The sequence below is a fragment of the Prunus avium genome, chromosome 3, assembly GCF_965620075.1.
Source record: "Prunus avium chromosome 3, drPruAviu1.hap1.1, whole genome shotgun sequence".
Classification (NCBI taxonomy): domain Eukaryota; kingdom Viridiplantae; phylum Streptophyta; class Magnoliopsida; order Rosales; family Rosaceae; genus Prunus; species Prunus avium.
In genome coordinates, this window is record NC_142286.1 from 33143189 (window position 1) to 33163708 (window position 20520).

The 20520-nt window shown below is 37.2% G+C and overlaps 1 protein-coding gene, 1 long non-coding RNA gene and 2 pseudogenes across 10 annotated transcripts; 1 reads left to right on the top strand and 3 right to left on the bottom strand.

The window, feature by feature from the left end:
• Positions 1–344: 344 nt before the first annotated feature.
• LOC110749985 (exopolygalacturonase-like) lies at positions 345–2137 on the bottom strand (annotated as a pseudogene). Its single transcript, XR_015834646.1, has 4 exons — positions 1970–2137; positions 1549–1862; positions 852–1370; positions 345–735 (listed from the first exon to the last, which is right to left on the bottom strand). The product of XR_015834646.1 is annotated as an exopolygalacturonase-like (transcript).
• Positions 2138–5890: 3753 nt separating this feature from the next.
• On the bottom strand, positions 5891–6534 carry LOC148295980 (uncharacterized). The gene is made up of 2 exons (XR_015834678.1): positions 6167–6534; positions 5891–6007 (listed from the first exon to the last, which is right to left on the bottom strand). It is a non-coding gene; the product is annotated as an uncharacterized LOC148295980 (long non-coding RNA).
• Positions 6535–8329: 1795 nt separating this feature from the next.
• Positions 8330–10621, top strand: LOC110744711 (hydroxyproline O-galactosyltransferase HPGT1-like). 8 transcript variants are annotated; one of them, XM_088250100.1, is made up of 8 exons: positions 8330–8492; positions 8603–8783; positions 9003–9098; positions 9207–9256; positions 9374–9566; positions 9802–9943; positions 10101–10176; positions 10238–10621. In XM_088250100.1, exons 5-8 carry the CDS (start codon positions 9404–9406, stop codon positions 10340–10342), a joined length of 486 nt encoding a protein of 161 aa, XP_088106226.1. In that variant the 5' UTR covers positions 8330–8492; positions 8603–8783; positions 9003–9098; positions 9207–9256; positions 9374–9403; the 3' UTR covers positions 10343–10621. The 8 variants fall into 8 exon arrangements, with proteins under 8 accessions (XP_088106226.1, XP_088106227.1, XP_088106225.1 ...); XM_088250101.1 differs by having other exon boundaries at positions 9003–9079; XM_088250099.1 differs by having other exon boundaries at positions 8581–8783; positions 9003–9256.
• A 117-nt stretch (positions 10622–10738) lies between these two features.
• LOC110770222 (receptor-like protein 7) lies at positions 10739–18033 on the bottom strand (annotated as a pseudogene).
• Positions 18034–20520: the final 2487 nt, after the last annotated feature.

A 20520-nucleotide genomic window follows, 5' to 3' on the forward strand; every position in this document is an offset into this window, starting at 1 on the left:
AAAATGCAGATGATAGTAGATAACAAATGTTCAAGGCAAATTTTTAAGTTTTTTTTTTTAATGTGTATTTAAACTCAATACATTACTTGAATTAATAATCATTCTTCTTCTTTTATGTTTGAGGTTTTTTTTACTTCTATTCTTGCACAAAAAATAAAAAGCATAAGACTGAATCACCCCTCCCTCTTCCCCTTCCCAGCACACCACTGGTCGAGGTGGTCATTTATACAGAAACAATTAAATAAAGAGGCTAATTGAGTAAATTTGGTTAAACAAATATCCAAAGAAAATTCATATTCCAATAACATTATTTTTTAATCAAATATCCAAAGAAGATTTATTCATCTCTTTTAAGATGTAACAAAAAATGTACTGAGATATTTTCCCCCTCTTAGATGAAAACACCAAGTACAATTAGCACAAAATCAAAGAGCACACAACCAATGTGTCTCTGAAGAAACATCAGCAGCATGGGCTGTGCTTGTTAGATCAAGCAGCAGCAGCGCCAGTAGCGCAAGCAAGAGGCTGTGGCACTCGATTAATTGTCGGCTTGACATTAGAACACACAGAGGTAATAGGGCCTTTGTTTCCGGTGTACTTGAAATCAATGTCACTCAATTCCACATTCTCACATGGCATGCCTTGGGTGCATACAAGCTTCACAGCAACTGGGTCGGTACATGTGCCCTTGATGTTCTTGAAGCTAACATTGCTAATCTTAACTTTGGAAGGAACCTACACAAAACCATTCATTAATTGATTAATTTAAATCCTTTTAAAGATTCAGTAAATGATGACTTGATTAACAAGGAACATATATATGATGTTAATAAATTGTTATAGATAGATACCCCTTTTTTGCATTCGTTCCATGGGCAGTACTCTTGGTCAATGAGGATAGGGTTACCCACATTAACCATGGTAATATCCTCAAAGTGAATATCCGAGGCAGTGCCATCTTTTGGGGAAGCAGGCCATGTTTTGATCCTCACACCATTCGTTGTATCAGTCAAGGTGCAGTTCTTAATGTTGATGCCGGACACGGGTTCTTCCTCTGGGTACCTTCCAAGGCTCCCGATGGCTATGCCGTGGCCTGGCCCACAAGTAACGTTGGTCACAGTGATGTCCTTGTTACCATCACCGATCGAAATACAGTCATCCCCAGTTCCGATGGTTGTGTCAGTGATGTTGATCCCAGTTGAACGCCCAATGTGAATTCCATCAGTGTTCATGCTTTCCTTAGGTGCTGAGACGGTAAATCCTTTGATTTCAACCTTCTCGCACTTCAAAAGATTGACGTGGAAATTTTTGCTATCTTTTGAAGTTACGTCCAAAATTTTGGAATTGGTGAGGAAGTGGAACCTCAAATTCTGCATATATTAAGAAAACAAATCAAACACAAATATGTTTATATTGTCAGGCTGTGAATCTGGATCACGTATCATCAAGTCAAGAATTGATCAATGAGCAAGATTCAAAAATGCTCCTGTGTGACACAAGAAGATTTTCAAGTATATAGAACAACATGGTAGGATTAAATCATCTTACAATGTGTTTGGTTTTGCAGTTTCTATTTTTGTTGCAATCATTGTTTTTCCAAGACTGTGCTCCTTGGCCATCAAAAGTTCCACCACCTGACAAGGTGAGCCCGTCGACGTGGTCGAAACCAATCCAAGTGTCGTCCTTCGGGAGCTGGCTGCCATCTACTGGAGCCTGCAATGTTCCTTGGACCTGGAACTCAATAGCAGCCTTGCAAGGACCTTTAAAAGTTGTTCCTACAAACTTGAATGTTCCTTTTGGAACAACAATTTTACTCGGCGTTGTTGATGCACATGTGCATCTGTCCAAGCCTTCTCTAAAGCCTAATTAACATTACACAAATTTAAAACTGTTAATGATTTAGTTTGGCAAACAATTGTAGAAACAAATTCTAATCAGAACCGAATATGAATACAAATGTTTTTGTTACCTGGGTAATATCAGAGTCTGGCTTTCCACCATATTTTGCACTTGTCACATCTAAGGCAGCAGGTTGAGCTTTAGCTGTGGATGCTAACAACAAGAACACGAACATTGGCAAGACATTTTTCAGTTTCAAACCCATCTTGAGACTTTGTTATTTCCTTTTTCTTTGGAGTATGATGAAACTCCATTGCTTTCAACCAAATTTATACTCCCATCGGAAAGCTCTCATCGTTAATATTTATTTGCCCAATTAAGAAGTTGAATGTTGGTCAACCATCCTCTAATTAGTAATTAATTAAGCTGCTCAGCTTTAGAACATGAATTACCTACAATGGCTCTTGGCTCAATTTCCAATTTGGGCGAAAGATTTTTTTCTTCTAAGACTGTCAAATTAGAAAGAAAAGATTTATGACATGGATGGCTTATAAACCAAAAGTACTAAACCTGTTATAATCCAATTTGGTGCAAAGATTAACAAAAAAATACACACATACAATTGATTTTTCATAAACCAAAAACTGTTTCCAAACGCACTAATAAAAGTAACATTCTTGACCATAATTTGTAACAAAGCAATCGTGATATGAGAAATAACTATTGGAAATTCATTTTATGTTCACATTGAAAAGTTAAGGGACCTAGCATGGGTTTATAAGGAGTGAGTGAGGGTCTTATCTAAGGCATCATGATGCACTGCTAATCGTATTCGAATACAATTTTGCTAGCATCAGTTACGTAGGGACGCGTTGTGATGAAGATCAATATATGACTAAAGAAATTATCTTATTCCACCAAGTCACATAACGAGAGATACAATATTTATTCCAATTGATGGTGTTACATCACATGCCGACGCGGGAACAACTCTAGCATCAGACTATTCCAATACCATCCATACATGGGCGGAACTAGCAACAAGGCTACCATGGGCTCTAGCCCAGGTAGCCTTTAAAAAATATTTTAAAATATTATATGTATTTTTATGTGATTTCACTCTATAAAAGATTAGTAGTCCACCCAAATATAGCCTAATAACCCCTTGTCCACTCAACCTATAGGCCTACAATCATCTTATATTTAATTTGTTTGCTCAGTTAAGAGCACCTCCAATGGAGATGTCAAATAATATGTATAAAAATTGGATTTGATGGCTAATAACTTTAGTCAAAGGAGTTATGAACTAGCGAATTGAACCCGAGTGCACTTGGGGGAGAGAGGGAGAGTTTGATCCACTTTTCTATTGTGGTGTCACCCTATGTGCGTGGTTTATAGAAATTGTAAGTATAAAAATAAAATAAAAAGAGCATTAGATTTTAAGCTAATAACTTTAGCTAGCCCACCCGTTAAAAAATTCCTGGTTCCGCCCTTGCATCCATAAATTACAAAATTTAATGACTTTTCATCATAGTATTCATAGATGGGAAAGTGACAACGAGTGTATGAGTGTGACAATTAACTCGCATGAACAAGCGAAGTTCATACTATACTGGGTATATATATATATATATATATATATATATATATATATATATATTGTTTTTCTTCATTTTTCTAAGAAGAACTCTGTTTAAAAGTAGGGCAAAATAAGTAGCTATATGGTTAAAAAAGGGTTTGGAGGAGTTGACATTGCTGTCATGTCATGGATGCCTTGCTAATTGCTAAAGAAGATAATAATGTGTCACGGAGTGCTTAGACAACAATCATGAATCATGGATATTGGCCGCTCAAATGCTCATATCAATGTACGACCACTAGGGTTTCCACACCATCCCACTGCATGCCTAGTCATCCAATTCTTGTCATTTGAATAGCTTATCAACATAAGCGAAAAAAAAACTAAAATTATATTAGGTGTAGGTCGTACGAGTTTGATGTTACATGTATCATATTTATCGATCATATTGTATAAAACATTTTTACTGATTTCTAAATGCATATATATATGGTATATAAATAGTTTATATATAGTTGGGTTATTTATAGGTGGAAGTTTGCTTATTAACATATATATATATAGAGAATATGCCACCAGGATCCATACTTACGTGCACCTTACTATTCTGATTGTCCAAATGCATCATAAAAAAGAGCTCGAATTTTCTGTTTCAAAATCAAATGGAGTTGGTAAATTTCACATTGAGAATAACTTTTTCATCCCAAAAAATGATTCTTATAAAAAAGTTAAATGCAAAGAAAAAGAAATAAGTTTTTTTTTTCTTGCTAAGTTTGATTAGTCGATGAGATTTGGGTCTCGTTTGGTTCACGGAACGGATTTGAGGGAAAACCACTTTTCATGTTATTTTCCAAGGGATAAGAAATGAAAGATTTATTTCCCACGTTTGGTAATACCGGGAAAGTAACTGGGAGATATCACTTTATTTCATTTTCCATGTTTGTTTCGAGTAGAAATAGAAAACAAAGTTTGTATAATTTTTCAATTATACCCATATTAAATCAAATAAAAAAAGAATGCATTCAATGATATATTGTAATTCTAAATTGTTAATGGGGACAAAATGGTCATGAAAAATGTACATTTAATGTTGGCTCATTTTCCCAAACTTTCCTATGAGGAGGGAAAACAAAACCCAAGTTGGGAGGAGAGCTTCACTTTCCCTTCTACTTTCCCATGTGCCAGACAACAATTTCTAATGCTTGGACTTTCCAAATATGGGAAAGCAATTGATTTCCAATCCTCAAGCCTCCTTTCTCATAAACTAAACGGGGTCTTGAAGTTTTGACTACAAGGGTTGCAAATTTTGCTTAAATGGCTGGAATATGAGAAAGAGATACAGAGATATGGAGATTGGGGGAGCATGTTGGTCTCGACATGTATGCATATTGTATGAAAATTGAAGGAAGTTGAGATTTCACCCCAAAATCAATTGGCAATGAGGGGAGTAACCCAATTCCTTATAAGCCCTTGCTAGCTTTCTCAACTTTCTAATATGGGACATTTCACCTTCATATTCTCCTACGCCTCCACATGTGTGGCAAATTTTCAAGTCTAACATGTGAACAATATATATTAGGTGACATTGAGCACGTATGACCATTGAGCTTTCACACGTGATCTAACCCGCTCTAATACCATGAAAGAAGTTGAGATTCCATCCCAAAACCAATTGGCAAATTCTTTTTTATATATACAAAATATTATTCTCTTCTCTTTTAACACCGTTCTTTCTTTTCTTTACGTTTTCCCTTTCTCTTTCTTCATTCATTTTTGTTGGTTGAGAAAGTATTTATTGTATTTTACTTTGATCAAATTATGGTCCTTGTAGTTTAAGCAGTTTTTCTACTTTTAGTCCGTAGTTTCAATTTTGGTAGTCACAGTCATGTAGTATGCTTAATTATGTTAATGTAGTTCCTAAAACAACATTTCAAATTCACTAAAAACCCTTATATTGCCATTTACACGCTAATTTAGCCATTAGGATCATAATAATAAAAGTAAGCAAACTACACGACTACAATTGCCAAAATTGAAACTAAGGGACTAAAATAAAGATTTGCTCAAATTACATGGATCAAAAGTGTGATCTGACCTTTTCCTTTTTTTGGTACAATTTGAGCTGTATTTCTAATAGCGAACTTGTTTTTATCTTATTATTAGTAAGCTATTGTGGTATATCATATTAGAATGCACACATTAATGATTAATCTCTCCTTTTTCAAAAGAGCCATGAGTAGTGTTCAAAAGAGCCATGGTTTAGGGACTAAACCAAGCTGGCTTGGGTGTGCTCCGGCCCACCCCATATTAGAAAATATAGCCCACCCAAGTCTTTGTGGATGGGTCTGTGCACCCTTCTTCTTTCCAAAAAATGAAAATAATAATAATAATTAGGGTTTAATTAATGGTGTTTCCTGCGGCGCCGCGCAGATTATGTGTAACACCATATAATGGAGATGTTTTCCCAGTAAATATAAAAGGAAGGAATGAGAGGACAAGTCACAAGCGATCCTCCTCTTCTCATTTTATCATATCGGAGTGAGGCAACCGAATCGATAGTATATCTCGTATCCTTACTGGATTTCTCATCTTTATCAAAATTACAAACAACAAACTATAAATTTCTCATCTTTATCAAAATTAAATGAAAATTCAGAATCAATCCACCTGCCCTGGACCAAAGCTTCAATCTTTATTCAACATCCCCACAAATTCACCTTGGATTAGACATAAAAATTCGAAATTTACCTGCCGTTGTTGCCCTCGGACTGGATCCGACGAAGGAGGCCGGTGGTTTTGCCGGCGAACATGGGGCCCATGATAACATGTATCTCACCGGAGGTGCGGCTGGAAGGGACAGAGGCAGCAGAATCGCTGGTCAAGGGAATTGAGGGCTTGAAAGAAGCCATGGATTTAGGGTTACAGAAAGAGAAGGGATTTAAAATTTTGGGAGGGAAGAAGAGAGGTGGGAAGGAAAGTGCTCTCATGATCAGAATAAATAGTGAGACGAGAGAAAGATGGAGAGACATGGAGCGTTTTGAGTTTGAAAGATTTGGAGGGAAATCACAAACTTTTAGTTTTGGAGGTAAACTTTGATTTAGTGGGAGAAAAAAAAAAAAATTGTGATTTTTCAGACAAAGAAAAATGAGAAATTATGATTATTGACCCCAAAAGAATAAAAAATGGGCCGAAATCAAATTATTGACTACTTGATCTGAGGCAGAAATTTAAATAACCAAAATTATTTGCATTGTAGTGCTCGACACGCTTGGTACCAGAAGAAAAAAAAATATATTGTGTTTAACACGCTTCTTAAATTTTAAAATTCCTATTTTACCCAATTCACCTATTTCAAATTAAATTTGAATTAAAAATTCCCTCTCATTCCTCTCGTGTCGTTTTCTTGTAAAAAAACCCATATCTCTCTCTCTCTCTCTTCGTTTCCATGCTTTTAACTTCTTTGCCATTTTCTCTTGTTCTCAAGATATCAACCATTGTTATTCTATCTCTTCGTCTCCTTGTGCTTTTTGGTATTGGAAATCATCTCTCCACTATGTCATGATTCAATCTCCACATTTGAATTATCATTTAAGTGTACAGATTGATATTTCACAAACTTTTACTCAACGTAATGAAATACAAACTTTAACAAAACAACAGTTTACTAACTTTACTTTTCAATCCGGCCCTTCATAATTTTGCCAAGACAACATATGCTTTATCAATGATTCGTTTTCCTCGATCGCATTATCGAAATATTAACTATTACTATTTTCATTTTTCACTTTCTAGTGTCTTCGATAGAATCAAAAGTTTCCATGAAACTAGCGAGACCAACGCTATCTCCACTATGTCGCATATTCAATCCCCACACTTGGATCCAACTATAAAGTTCGTTAAGATATGTAAATTCACAAACTTTATACGCAAAGTACTATAATGTGATTTTTGACAAAACAATAGTTTACTTTCTAATCCGTCATTTGGTAGTTTTTTCGAAACAACGTATATTTTTATTTTACTAAATTTGTGCACTTAGTTATTTATAAGCATCACCAAGGGCAACACATAGTGCTTTAACTTCGTGGAAAGAAACAAAAGCCACAAATTTTATCGACAAGTGAGTTTCTTTTCCACAAATTTTATCGACAAGTGAGTTTCTTTAATTAAGAGAATCTTGTTTTTCAGCATATACTTTATCAATTAAGTCATGTGTGGATACTATATGCACCAGGAAAGGTAGTGCGTAATTTTTTAACTCTGTGACAAGAAGTGAATAACAAGACTTGTGTATAGGAATTAAATAAAAAATAAATTATTCGATTTATGAAGAAAGAAATTGAAGTGGTCCCTAATTATATTTTCACAAGTGAATAGGAATTATCTTAATTTATATATTTGATCAGAAATGCAACAGGAAAGAAAAAAAGTATCATTGGATTTTCTCATAAAAGAAAACTTGGTGCGTATGCTGAATGTAAAGTCATTGTTTCCAACACATAACCTAATAATATATTATATCTTGTCTTTCACCTCCCTAATCTTGCCTTAAATATTATTCTTTGCACAAGGCTTTCATTAATAATTGGGCATTTGGGAACTTGAGTTTATTTATTTATTTATTTATAAATCAAGTTTTCTTGGTTGTTAATTGTCGTGAATTTGTCATGTGCATATAACTAATGAATATTTTTTATATAAAATTAGTTAAATACCCATTCCTAGACATAAAACTATAAATAAATCCTATACTATTTAATGTATATAAACACACCCAAAATAAACCCAAAAATCGACAGCTGTCAATTTTTTCAATTCAACAGTTATATTGGATTACGGTTTTGCCCTTTGCTATTTTGAGAAACGGCTGACTTATTTTTTTTTTTTAAATCTTTTATTTAATAACAATTATGTTGTATATTGAAGAGGAATAAGAAGAAGAAGAGCATCGACCATGGCGATGCATGCGCTCATGACTCGTGGAGCAGTTTGTGCGGCTCCAAGCTCATCTTCTTCCGCCAATCCTTTCGATGCTCTAGGCAACGCTCTTATCGGTTTTTCTTCCAAGACTTAGGTTCGTTGTCTTCCTCGTTGCTTCTTTCACTTTCAATTTCTCTTTGCCATTTCGAATTTTCAATCCTCAACGGCGACATTTTCTCCAGCTTTTGTTTGACTCATGAGCAGGACGCCCACAGCTTCTGAGCCGTAATTTTATCCAGACACTCATGGCCACATGCTGCACCAGATCTGAGAGAAGGCTCACAAGGATGAGCTTAAGAAGAACGAAGAGACCATTTCAAGGTCAGCCGAAATTCGAAATCGTATGCTGGCTGATCCTTCCTTTCTTTTTAAAGTTGGGACAGAGGTTTGTTTTTGTGATCTTTCTTTTTGGTTAATAATGTTTTTGAGTAATTTGTGTTTCAAGTCAAGGCACTGTAAATCATTAGTGCTCGTGAAAGAATTGTAGCTCTGCATTTTTCACTGTAAATATTCCTTGCCTTCAAATTGGACCATTACATTTGATAGTTGTTGATCTTGTTGAATACTGAGGAAATTTCTCTTCCTCGACTCTTTTGTAATGCAGATAGTCATAGATTCTTGTTATGCAACATTTGTAGAAGTTCAGAAAAGGGGAAAGGATTTATGGGCTGAGTTTGAGTTGTACGCTGCTGATCTTTTGGTTGGAATAGCTGTTGACATTGCTTTGTGTATACTTGTATAGATAGTTGAATTACTCAAGACTAATTGAGTTTACCACTGGTAACTGTTTTTTGTGTGATTTTTTTAGGGGCGATCTGTCATATCAGTGGATGATACATTGAAAATCATAGCCTGCAGGTAAGATGTAGTCATTTGTTATCTAGTTTAATTGAAGATTTCTGATGGAGTTTTTTATTTATGATTCTTAGTTTACATATGAATCTATGGTTCTGATGTGGGCTTTCGGTTGCTAAGGAACAACATAAGAAATTATCAGCTCTTGAGATGGAGTTGGCTGCAGCTAGACAGGAGGGTTTTACTTCAATGCGCTTCATAGAGATTAATGGAACTGATTATAAGAGAAGGCCACTAGTGGTGATTGGAATTTTTACAACCTTTGGTCGCAAAAACAATAGAGACGCAATTCGTAAGGCGTGGATGGGAACAGGTAATGCATTAATATTTCTATGGGCTCACCTACTTTCTGTTTTTGTTACAGTTAAATTTATTTTCTTTTTAATGTGGCACACATATGATTTGGTCTTGTATATAAATTCTTGAATGATAACAGATCATGTGGAATGTTGTGCAATGTTCCTGTTCAATGTTTTAGTTCTAGTAAGCGCATTGAAGGTTATCATTTTTTGTTTTGGAGGTTTTAAAGTTTGCATGTTAATTTACAGGTGCTGCCTTACAAAAAATGGAGAATGAAAAGGGAATAATCACACGAGGATTGTTTGGCACCCAATGCTCAAATTGGAAAGCCATCAGTATCACGAGGATTATTTGGAAGTTAACAACTACATCATTTCATTTGCATAATAGGTAGGATAGAAGTGTACAACTCCATACCATTCACTTGAAGTTTATGATATTCATAATGTGATTTTTACTAGGAAGATGGTTTTATGACATAATATTAACAATGTACTTCTATGACGTAGTATTAACAGTGTTTTTTTTTTTTTTTTTTTTTTTGTAGAGGTATCTTGTTATTACTAGTATTCTTCGTTGCTGGGGCTGGCAGGACAATGTTGATCAGTGATGCTGGGAAAGTTTATGCCTTTGGAAAGGACTGAAGATGGATGGTACTATGACATAGTAATAACAAGATAGTTCTATGACATAGTATTAACAGTGTACTTCTATGAAACGGTATTAACAGTGTACTTCTATGGAACGGTATTAACAGTGTACTTCTATGGAACGGTATTAATAGTATAAACAATGTACTTCTATGAAACGGTATTAACAGTGTACTATGAAACGGTATTAACAGTGTACTTCTATGAAACGGTATTAACAATGTTACTTCTATGGAATGGTATTAACACTGTACTTTTATGACATGGTATTAACAATGTACTTCGGGCTTGCTGGGCTTGTTTTGGGTTTTTTTTGAGTTTTTTTGTATTGGGCTTGTTTTAAGTTAATCAATGGCAGAGATGTAATTTATAGTAACTTCAACACTCATTTCATATGTAATAAATGGTTTTTGGGTATGTTTCTAAATTGAATTTCATGTAGGGATTTTTTATAATTTCAGCTCTATTTTGGGTGTATTACTAAAGCTCCCTATTTTTTATAGTAAATTTGGCTTACATTACACCATACATGGATTTAAAATAAGTACTTTGTTTCTGTGTCCTCCCTCCTTCCCCGTGTGCCTCTTGGCAGCCTCTTCCTGCTAAATTTCTCTAAAAACCATTCATGATTCTTGCTTGTCCAAAAGTTCCCAGCAACCACTCCAACTATTAGACCACTAACAACTCCTGGCAGAACCACATACCAATCTAGTGCAATTTGAAACCCGGAATCTTCATCTTCTTCAAAGATTGATGGTGGTAGCAATATTGAGCTATCGCATTTCTTTGACAAAGGCTTTCCACACAGACCTGAGTTTCCTTGGTATGAATCTTCTAGGAATGTACCAAATTGTTGGCCAAGTGGTATAGGAACCCAAATATGGTTATCAGATACATTGAAATATGCAAGGAAAGTGAGTTGTGCCAAATTACTGGGGATCCTTCCTGAGAGCTGGTTTCGGGAGAGATCCAACGATTCAAGAGCCGTCAAGTTCCATAAAGATGACGGGATGAGACCAGTGAGAGTGTTGTTGGAAAGGTTAAGCAAAATAAGGCCTCTTAGATTCCCAATGACACCTGTTGGAATCTCTCCTTCAAATCTATTACTTGAGAAATCTATCAATCTTAGAAGATAAGGGGTCTTCATATATTTCAACTGAACACCTTTTGCAGAAATCGTGATTGAGTATGAATAAATATAGCCATATGTAGATGAGCCGTATAACTTCGGACGGACTTCAAAATAAGGTTGCTGGTTCTTGTCAACAAATTTCATGGAATTCCAGTTCTCTAAGTAGTTAGAGGGTAACATACCTGAAAAACCGTTGTTAGATAAATCAATGATGCACAACTTTGGGAAGTCATGGTTAGTTGCAGACTTTCCAATCAGTCAAACAATATGGTAGAATAGTTTCAGATATATTTCATTCTCCGAAAGGAGGTATTTATAATACAGGTTACAAACCCTAGTAGGGTTTAATTAGGAAATAAGTGGAATCCTAATTACATAATATCTACACAAAAGGAAAAATAAATAAAACCCAAATAGAATAGGATATGCTCTACTCGCCAACACTCCCCCTCAAGTTGGAGCAAAGACGTCACGCATGCCCAACTTGTCAAGCGAGTTGAGAAAGATACTTGAAGAAATAGCTTTCGTAAGAACATCAGCTAACTGATACTCTGAACGGATGAAGGGGAAGGACACAATCTCCGCATCCAACTTTTCTTTAATGAAATTTCGATCAACCTCCACATGTTTTGTACGGTCATGTTGTATAGGATTATGAGCAATTGCAATCGCAGCCGTATTGTCACAATATAAATCCATGGGTTTATTAGGCCCAAAATCAAGGTCTTTCAACAATCTCCTCAACCATAGTAACTCAGATACACCATGGGCCATTCCCCGATACTCGGCCTCAGCACTAGATCTAGACACCACCTTTTGTTTCTTGCTCCTCCACGTAACAAGATTGCCACCCACAAACATAAAATACCCAGATGTCGAACGCCTATCTGTGGCTGAACCTGCCCAATCATCATCTGTATACCCTTCTACATTCGTATGGCCATACTTGGAGAAAATTAACCCCTTGCCAGGAGTTACTTTCAGATACCTTAAAATACGAGTCACAGCCCCCATATGATCCACACTAGGAGAGTGCATAAACTGACTCACTATATTTACAGCATACGCAATGTCCGGACGGGTATGAGCTAAATAAATCAATTTCCCCACAAGTCGTTGATAACGTTCTTTATCAGTCGGAACTTGATCGGGATATATCCCCAACTTATGATTCTGCTCACTAGGGGTATCAATTGGTTTACAATCCAACATTCCAGTTTCTGCAAGTAAATCCAAAACATACTTTCTTTGGGATAGAAAAATACCATGTTTAGATCTAGCAACTTCAATCCCAAGAAAATACTTTAAATCACCCAATGATTTCATCTCGAACTCAGAAGCCAGATACTTCTGAAGACTCTGTATCTCTACATGATCATCTCCAGTCACAATCATATCATCAACATAAATAATTAAAGCCGTCAATTTACCTTTATGACGCTTCAGAAACAAAGTATGATCAGAGTTACTTTGCACATACCCAAACTTCTTCATGGATGCAGCAAATCTTCCAAACCACGCTCTTGGAGACTGCTTTAATCCATACAAGGATTTCCGTAGCTTGCACACCACACCCTCCTTAGAAGTCACAGGGATACCCGGCGGAGGATCCATATATATTTCTTCCTTGAGGTCACCATGGAGGAATGCATTTTTGACATCAAATTGTAGCAGTGGCCAGTCACGGTTAGCAGCTAAGGATAAGAGTACGCGTACAGTGTTGAGCTTAGCTACTGGGGCAAAAGTCTCTGTGTAATCCACTCCATATGTCTGAGTATACCCTTTTGCTACCAATCTTGCCTTGTAACGGTCAATGGAACCATCAGCCTTGTGCTTCAAAGTAAACACCCATCTGCACCCAACTGCCTTTTTTCCTTTTGGTAAAGGAACTAACTCCCAAGTAGCATTCTTATTCAAGGCTTCCATCTCAACATGCATTGCATCTACCCAGTTTTGATCAGAAAGAGCATCCTGCAACTTAGTTGGCACACATACACTAGATAATTGACACAAATATGATGCATATGACTTAGATAAACGATGAGTTGACATATAATGGTTAATGGGATATTTAGACTTGGCATGTATATCAGGAGAATATTGCACTTTAGGTTTCCCACGGGTAGTACGTGGGGGCAAAGAATAGGTAGGCACATCACTAGAAAGTACCTCATTATCACAACTTGATTGAGGCAATGGCAGGGCAGAGGGGGGTCTATTATTAATTTCATCTGTACGAGAGTCGCCAATATCACTGTTATGTCCTTCTGAGAGAGGCTCGAAAACACCAACAATTTCGTCTGGCGACCGGTCATGGCTTTCCTCGCGACTGGTCGTGTCACTCGTATCGGTACTGTTGTCGCTCGTCGACGCGAGCGACCGGTCGCTTCCTATGTGCGACCGGTCGTTTTCATCACAGAGTCGTTGGCGACCGGTCGCGTCTTCCCTGCTACCGGTCGCTTCCTGTTCGCCAGAAATTCCATCTTCATGTCCAAAAACTTCCATATTTTTCACTCCGAAACTCTTCAATTCACTCCCCCTCTCCCCCTGAATTGAAGAGGAGGGAGAGACATAGTAGGGTACTTCTTCATGAAAAGTAACATCCAAAGTGACATGTATCTTCTGAGTAGGCGGGTGATAACACTTATAACCCTTCTGAGTAGTAGAATAACCAATGAAGACGCAACGGAGAGCACAAGGATCAAGTTTACTCCGTTGATGGGAGTAGACATGAACATACGCAACACACCCAAACACCTTCGGAGGTAACTTAGAGACCGAAACCGGAGGAGTAAGAGCACACAACACATCAAGTGGAGTCTTGAAATCAAGAACCCGACTAGGAGTACGGTTAATCAAGTAGGCCGCGGCCAAGACACCATGTCCCCAAAGATGATGAGGAACAGACATATCCAACATAAGAGAGCGGGCAACTTCAAGTAATTGACGATTCTTCCTTTCAGACACGCCATTCTGTTGAGGAGTGAATGGAATGGTAGTTTGGTGAATGATACCGTGATCACGAAAGAACTGATTCAATGTATGATTCACATATTCACCGCCATTATCGGTCCGAAAAACTTTAACATGAGCATGAAACTGAGTAGACACCATGGCACAAAAATCAGGGAGAATAGAGGCAACATCATGTTTATTCTTCATCAAATACACCCATGTTAAGCGAGTGCAGTCATCAATAAACGTAACAAACCAACGGAAACCATTTGAAGTCACACGAGCAGGACCCCATACATCAGAATGGACTAACTCAAAAGGCAAGGCAGCTTTATTATTACTTAAGGGAAAAACAGTACGGTGACTCTTGGCCATGACACAAGTCTCACATTTGAAGCTAGACTCATCACAGGAGCGGAATAAAGATGGAAACAGACGCTTAAGGTAGCCAAATGACGGGTGTCCCAAGCGACGATGCCATAACCAAATTTGCTGTTTGTCTTTGACACTGCAACGTTGAACAGTATTAACGACACGATCACGAACTGGTGCAGAAGGTAATGTCAAATAATACAACCCCCCCTATCCGTTTACCATGCCCAATCACCTCGTGAGTCTTGAGATCCTGAAAAGAGCAATGGGTAGGATAGAAAGTAGCAGAAGCATTAAGTGTATCAAGTAAGCGACCAACAGATAACAAGTTACAATGGATATTGGGAACTAATAACGCACGAGACAATGACAGAGTTGGGGTGAGAGAAATGGTGCCCTCGCCAGTAATTGGAGAGGGCAAACCATTAGCACTAGTTATATATGGGTCACGGGTGTTACTAGACAACTCATCAAAAAATTTAGCATTATAAGTCATATGATCAGAAGCACCAGTGTCAATTATCCAAGTATTAGAGCCAGTACCTGGAATAGAGTCAGAAACACGCAAATTTGCAGAAGCAGCAGCAGCACCAACAATGGAATTATCACCCATGATTGTAGCAGAAACTCAACAAATCACGCAGGGTATACAACAGATCACAGCTCAGACACAAATATGGCAGATGCACGAAGACAACAGAGACACTAACACAGTAGAGGCAGATGCACGAACACAGTAGAGGCACGTAGTAAAGGCACGAACACGACAGAGCACAAGGCACAAACACAGTAGAGGCAGATGCACGAACACAGTAGAGGCACAAACACGATAGAGCACACAGCGGAACACGGCAAAGGCACAGACACAAGAACCCTAAAAGAAATTAGGGCACACAGTAGAACACGGGTGGGCACAACACACACAGGTCACCAGAAAGTCGGCTCTAATACCAAGTCAAACAATATGGTAGAATATTTTCAGATATATTTCATTCTCCGAAAGGAGGTATTTATAATACAGGTTACAAACCCTAGTAGGGTTTAATTAGGAAATAAGTGGAATCCTAATTACATAATATCTACACAAAAGGAAAAATAAATAAAACCCAAATAGAATAGGATATGCTCTACTCGCCAACACAATCATGCCATGAAATCGATTGGACCCCAAAATGAGAGCCCTTAATGCTGGAAGTGCTCCTAACCAAGATGGGAAGATGTCGCTTATCTGATTGTTTTCAAGATTAAGAAACTCTAATTGAGTGCAATTGGCCATTGATCTTGGTATCTTCCCCTGTAACTGATTGTAACTTAAATCAACCATTTTCAAACTATTGTTATCTGGACACATTTGAGGAATACTGCCATGAAAAGAATTGTTCGTCAGCATCAATATTCCAAGAGCACTGGAGTTCCCCAAACATTGTGGAGGCATGCCACTCAGGTTGTTGTTGGACAAATCAAGAATCAGCAAATGATTCAAGTTGCAGAACGATGGTGAAATTTCTCCACTATAATGATTGCTGCCGACCATATAGTTTTTGATTGATTGTGGTGGAATTGGCAGTGATCCTTGTAACATATTGGTCTGGAGATCTAAATCATATAGATTCTGCCATGGAAGATTGATTGGATTTTGGTCAAATCCCGTTAAGAAGTTGGAAGAGAGGCTGAGAGTCAACAAAGTTTCTCTAGTTGCATTCCACACCCATTTTGGTAACTCTTGCAATTCGGATTGATATTTTAAAATTTCTGGAAACTCTGTTAAGTTGCATGAAATCAACTTGGTAGCACTCAAATTGGTTATGATCTGCAGAGATAACTTGTTGTATGATAATTGAAGTTCCTTTAACTTTTTGGGCTGGGAAAACTGATCAAACTCAACTTGTCCACTCAAGCTATTAGAGGAAAGGTCAAGAAATTCAAGATTTTTGAGCTGGAAGAGTGACCTAGGAATTGCTCCTTGCAAATTGTTACGCCAGAGGTATAGAGTAGTTAACTGGGTCAAATTCATAAGCCAAGATGGGATTTGACCAGTTATTCCGTTACTACCCAAGCCTAGATATGAAAGTTGCGTGAGGTTAGCCACAAAACTTGGGAATTTTCCCCTGAATTTGGTGGACGCAAGGGACAAACTGTAGAGGTTGGTTAAACTTGCTATCCAAGACAAGGAATATTCAGAAACTAATTGGCCTGTGGAATTATTATTTGGAATGTCATAAAATGAAGTCATGTAAAGGGAGTTGAGCTGGGTAAGGTTTCCTAGTGAAGATGGAACAAGGGAGTAAAAATGACAGTCAGAGATGTCCAACAAATTTAAGGCATGAAGGTTTCCCATAGAAGCAGGCAGCATACCAGAGAAATTTGTGGCCCAAACATTCAATTCCTTGAGGGCATTGCTCCGGTTAAAGTTAGGAAAATAACCACTAAGGTTTGAGTAGGTGGAAGATGCCAATTGGGAATTCCCCATTCAACTCACAATCGCCAAGTTTGAGAGATGTGAGAGAAGATGCATTGACCAAGATATCAGGCACAGTGAAGTGCATCTTTACCCAATTAAGATGAAGTTGTTTTATGTTGGTCAAGTTTTGAACGAGGCTTCTCAGGTTGCCCTTGGTCAGTTTCAAAGGGAAAATATCAGGATAAACTTTCCGAAAATTGAAATACAAATCAAGGGTAGACAGCTTCGATAGCTTTGAAATTTCTGATGGAATTTCTCCGGAAAACAAGGAATTTGAAAGGTTGAGATATGTTAGACTCGAAAGATCACCACCGAACCTTGATGGTATTTGAGAGAAATTGAAGTGATTATCTGAGAGGTCAAGCCTCTGCAAGTGAACAAGGCGGAAGAGAGTGTTGCTGGAATTGATAGAACCGTAGAGACAGCTGCTACGGAGATCAAGGCCGACAACATGGCCAAAGTCTTCATCACACTCAACACCATCCCATGAACAACAATTACTCCGATTCCCATCTCCTTCTCGGGTCCAAAATGAAACCTTCGGATAAGCAAGAGGATCTGTAGAAACAAACTTGTTAATTGCAAAGCTTTCCTTGAACTGCAGCAAGGCTGAGCACTCATCAACCTGGCCGACTGTCCGAGTCTGCACAAATAAAAAACAGTGTGTAGCAATGTGTGACAGAAAAATAAAACAACGTAGAGAAATGAACTTCGACCGCCACGATTCCATTCCCATTGCAATTTTGTTTTCCAATTATGTATGCTTAATTATGGCTCTCAGACAATTAAGGGTGGAGAAATTATAAACTCCTTTTATAGACTGACTCATGAAAAACGTAGTTGCGACTAGAGAAAGTATAAAAAAGTGAAGAAAAAAAAGAATCGAAAAAAAAGTAAGGGAATCAAAGAGAAGAAGCCAAGAAGATGAACAGAAGTTCATCGTCTTCAAAGTCTTCCAAAGCTAACCATTCAAAGTCGTCTTAAAGCCGGTTCTAACTTCTACCAGAGAAGTATGTCTTATTAATTTCTTTCGCGCTTTCAACAACTAAATCAACTGAGTACACATCCACAAGTAATCTTCAGTTGTGTGGTTTTTTCGTTTGTTTTGTTCTTTTGGTGATTTTGCTTCCTGTTCTTGTTTTTAGTTCTTTGGTATGTTGTGTCTGTCCTGTTTGTTTGATTGGGTTTGGCTCCCCTTTGGGTCTTTGCCAGTTGGCTTTTATGAGATCTTCGTTGACCCAAAAAAACTTTTAGGTCAAATCGTATTCCTGTCATATCTACGCAAAATATGTCAAATTTAGTTCAGTTTAAAACTGATAAGAGTGCTACTATGTCAAATTTAGTTGTCTAGTTACAACTACGTTTTTCATTGAGGTGATTCCCTCTAAAATTTTGTCTGTAATTAATCATCCGTTTTATTATTAAAATTCATTAATAGATATAGTCAACAATGAGTTGGCTGGAAAGGGCTTATAACCGAACAATGAGTTAACCAGTTCCATGTATGTCGTCTGATTTATGTGATATGACAACCGAAAAGTAAAATGCAAGTAAGAAGATGATTGGATGATTACAATGAAGGGGACACAAGGCAGGCATCGATTTTTCTTTCAACTATGGAACAGTAGACCTTTGAATAAATTGAAAATTTCGAGTTATTTTTCTCTATTTATTTTTTCATCCAAACAAAGGATAGTGCAATATAAATATTATAATTAGACTTTGAAAGTGATGCCTACTCTTTCCCATGATCATCAAAGCACATGCACCAACTAGTGGTTAATATATGGCCTGGAGACCAAGACCAACCATATGCATGTAATCCACACACCTAATTAAGACTAATTGCATCAAATTAAATTGTGTTTTGGATAATTAACCTCTACATTGTAATTATGTGGACATGATTATAAAAACAAAACAAAACAAAAATACAAGTTGAGGACATAATTATATATGTATATATTTGAAAGGGACAAAGGGCGGTGTGATCGTGACTAATGAATTTAATGTAACAAAAGTGAAACTATAAATGCACATGTGAGAATTTGATACATACAAAATATATATGGCTGGAGATGCAGGTTCTACGCCAGCTATGTGCTATCTATAGCGAGTGGAAAGAGCAAAGTCCCTTTCGTGGGAGCAGGAAGAAAGATGATGTATGCTTTACCAATAGTTGAGACCCAATCGGGAAATGTTTCGTCTTATATTCCTACTAATGTAATTTCTATTACAGACGGACAAATATTCTTATCTGTCAATCTATTTAATGATGGAATCAGATCGCAGCTCAAATTATGTTTCCAGGGTAGGATCCGCAGCTCAAATTAAAGCCATGAGGTCATATCTCTTAACCATTTGATCAAACTAACCAATTTGATCCAACAGCTAACCAATTTGATCTAATAGCTAAGAGATCATCTAAGGGCCTTAGATATAAGGCCCTCACTATAGAATTCTTATATAGCAAGGCACGGTTTTTGGGTGGAACCGATTGGGAGAGAGAGAATGTTATTGAGTGTTGATTGTGGTTATGTCAAGTTTGAGATTTCGAATAATGGAACATAAGGGGCCTTGTTTGGTGGATCAAGTAAATGGTGATGTTGAGAATGATTAAAAGTGAGTTAAGTTTTATGTACTCCATTTTCGTTTCAACCCAATTTATATATTGTCCGGTTGGAAGCTTACCACCGCACCACTAACATTATCAAACTAAATTACTAACTTTTGTCCAAGGCAAGCTTATTTGTTTCTTTTCCCCTCCAACTATAAGCTTTTTCTTTGAAAGAGCCATCAATTAGTTGCAAACGATGTTTTCATGCAACTTCTACTGTGTATATTATTTAGCTGGTGAGACTAATTAATATTTGTAAAAGTTGTAGACATCTTACATGTCAGAAAGATGATACAAATTTGAAAAATAGTATGGTTGTATATATTCGCATGACTTGTGGACTTGCATTTACTTTTCTTACACGCCAAGAATTCCTATATTAAATGTAATTGATTTACTTTAATTCATGATTTCCTACTGTAAATAGAATTATGAGTTATTACGTTCCTTAACCTACAATGATATATATTGTACTATAAATATGGCCTCTTACAAGGAGAAGAATATACAGAAAATTCCAACAAACAATATTCTCTCATAAATTCTCATATTTTAGCATGGTATACCCAACCCCGACTATTACCTATGAAGCTTCCGCACATATTGGAATCAAGTTGGATGGCTCCAACTACCCCCTTTGGTCCCAAGTTGTCGAGATGTATGTTGCCGGCAAAGACAAGTTGGGACACCTACTTAGACCGACCCGAGTTTCAACCGCTGGCGCACCCAGAATGCAGTTGTGAAAGGCCAGTTAATCAATTCTTTGGACCCTCGCTTGAT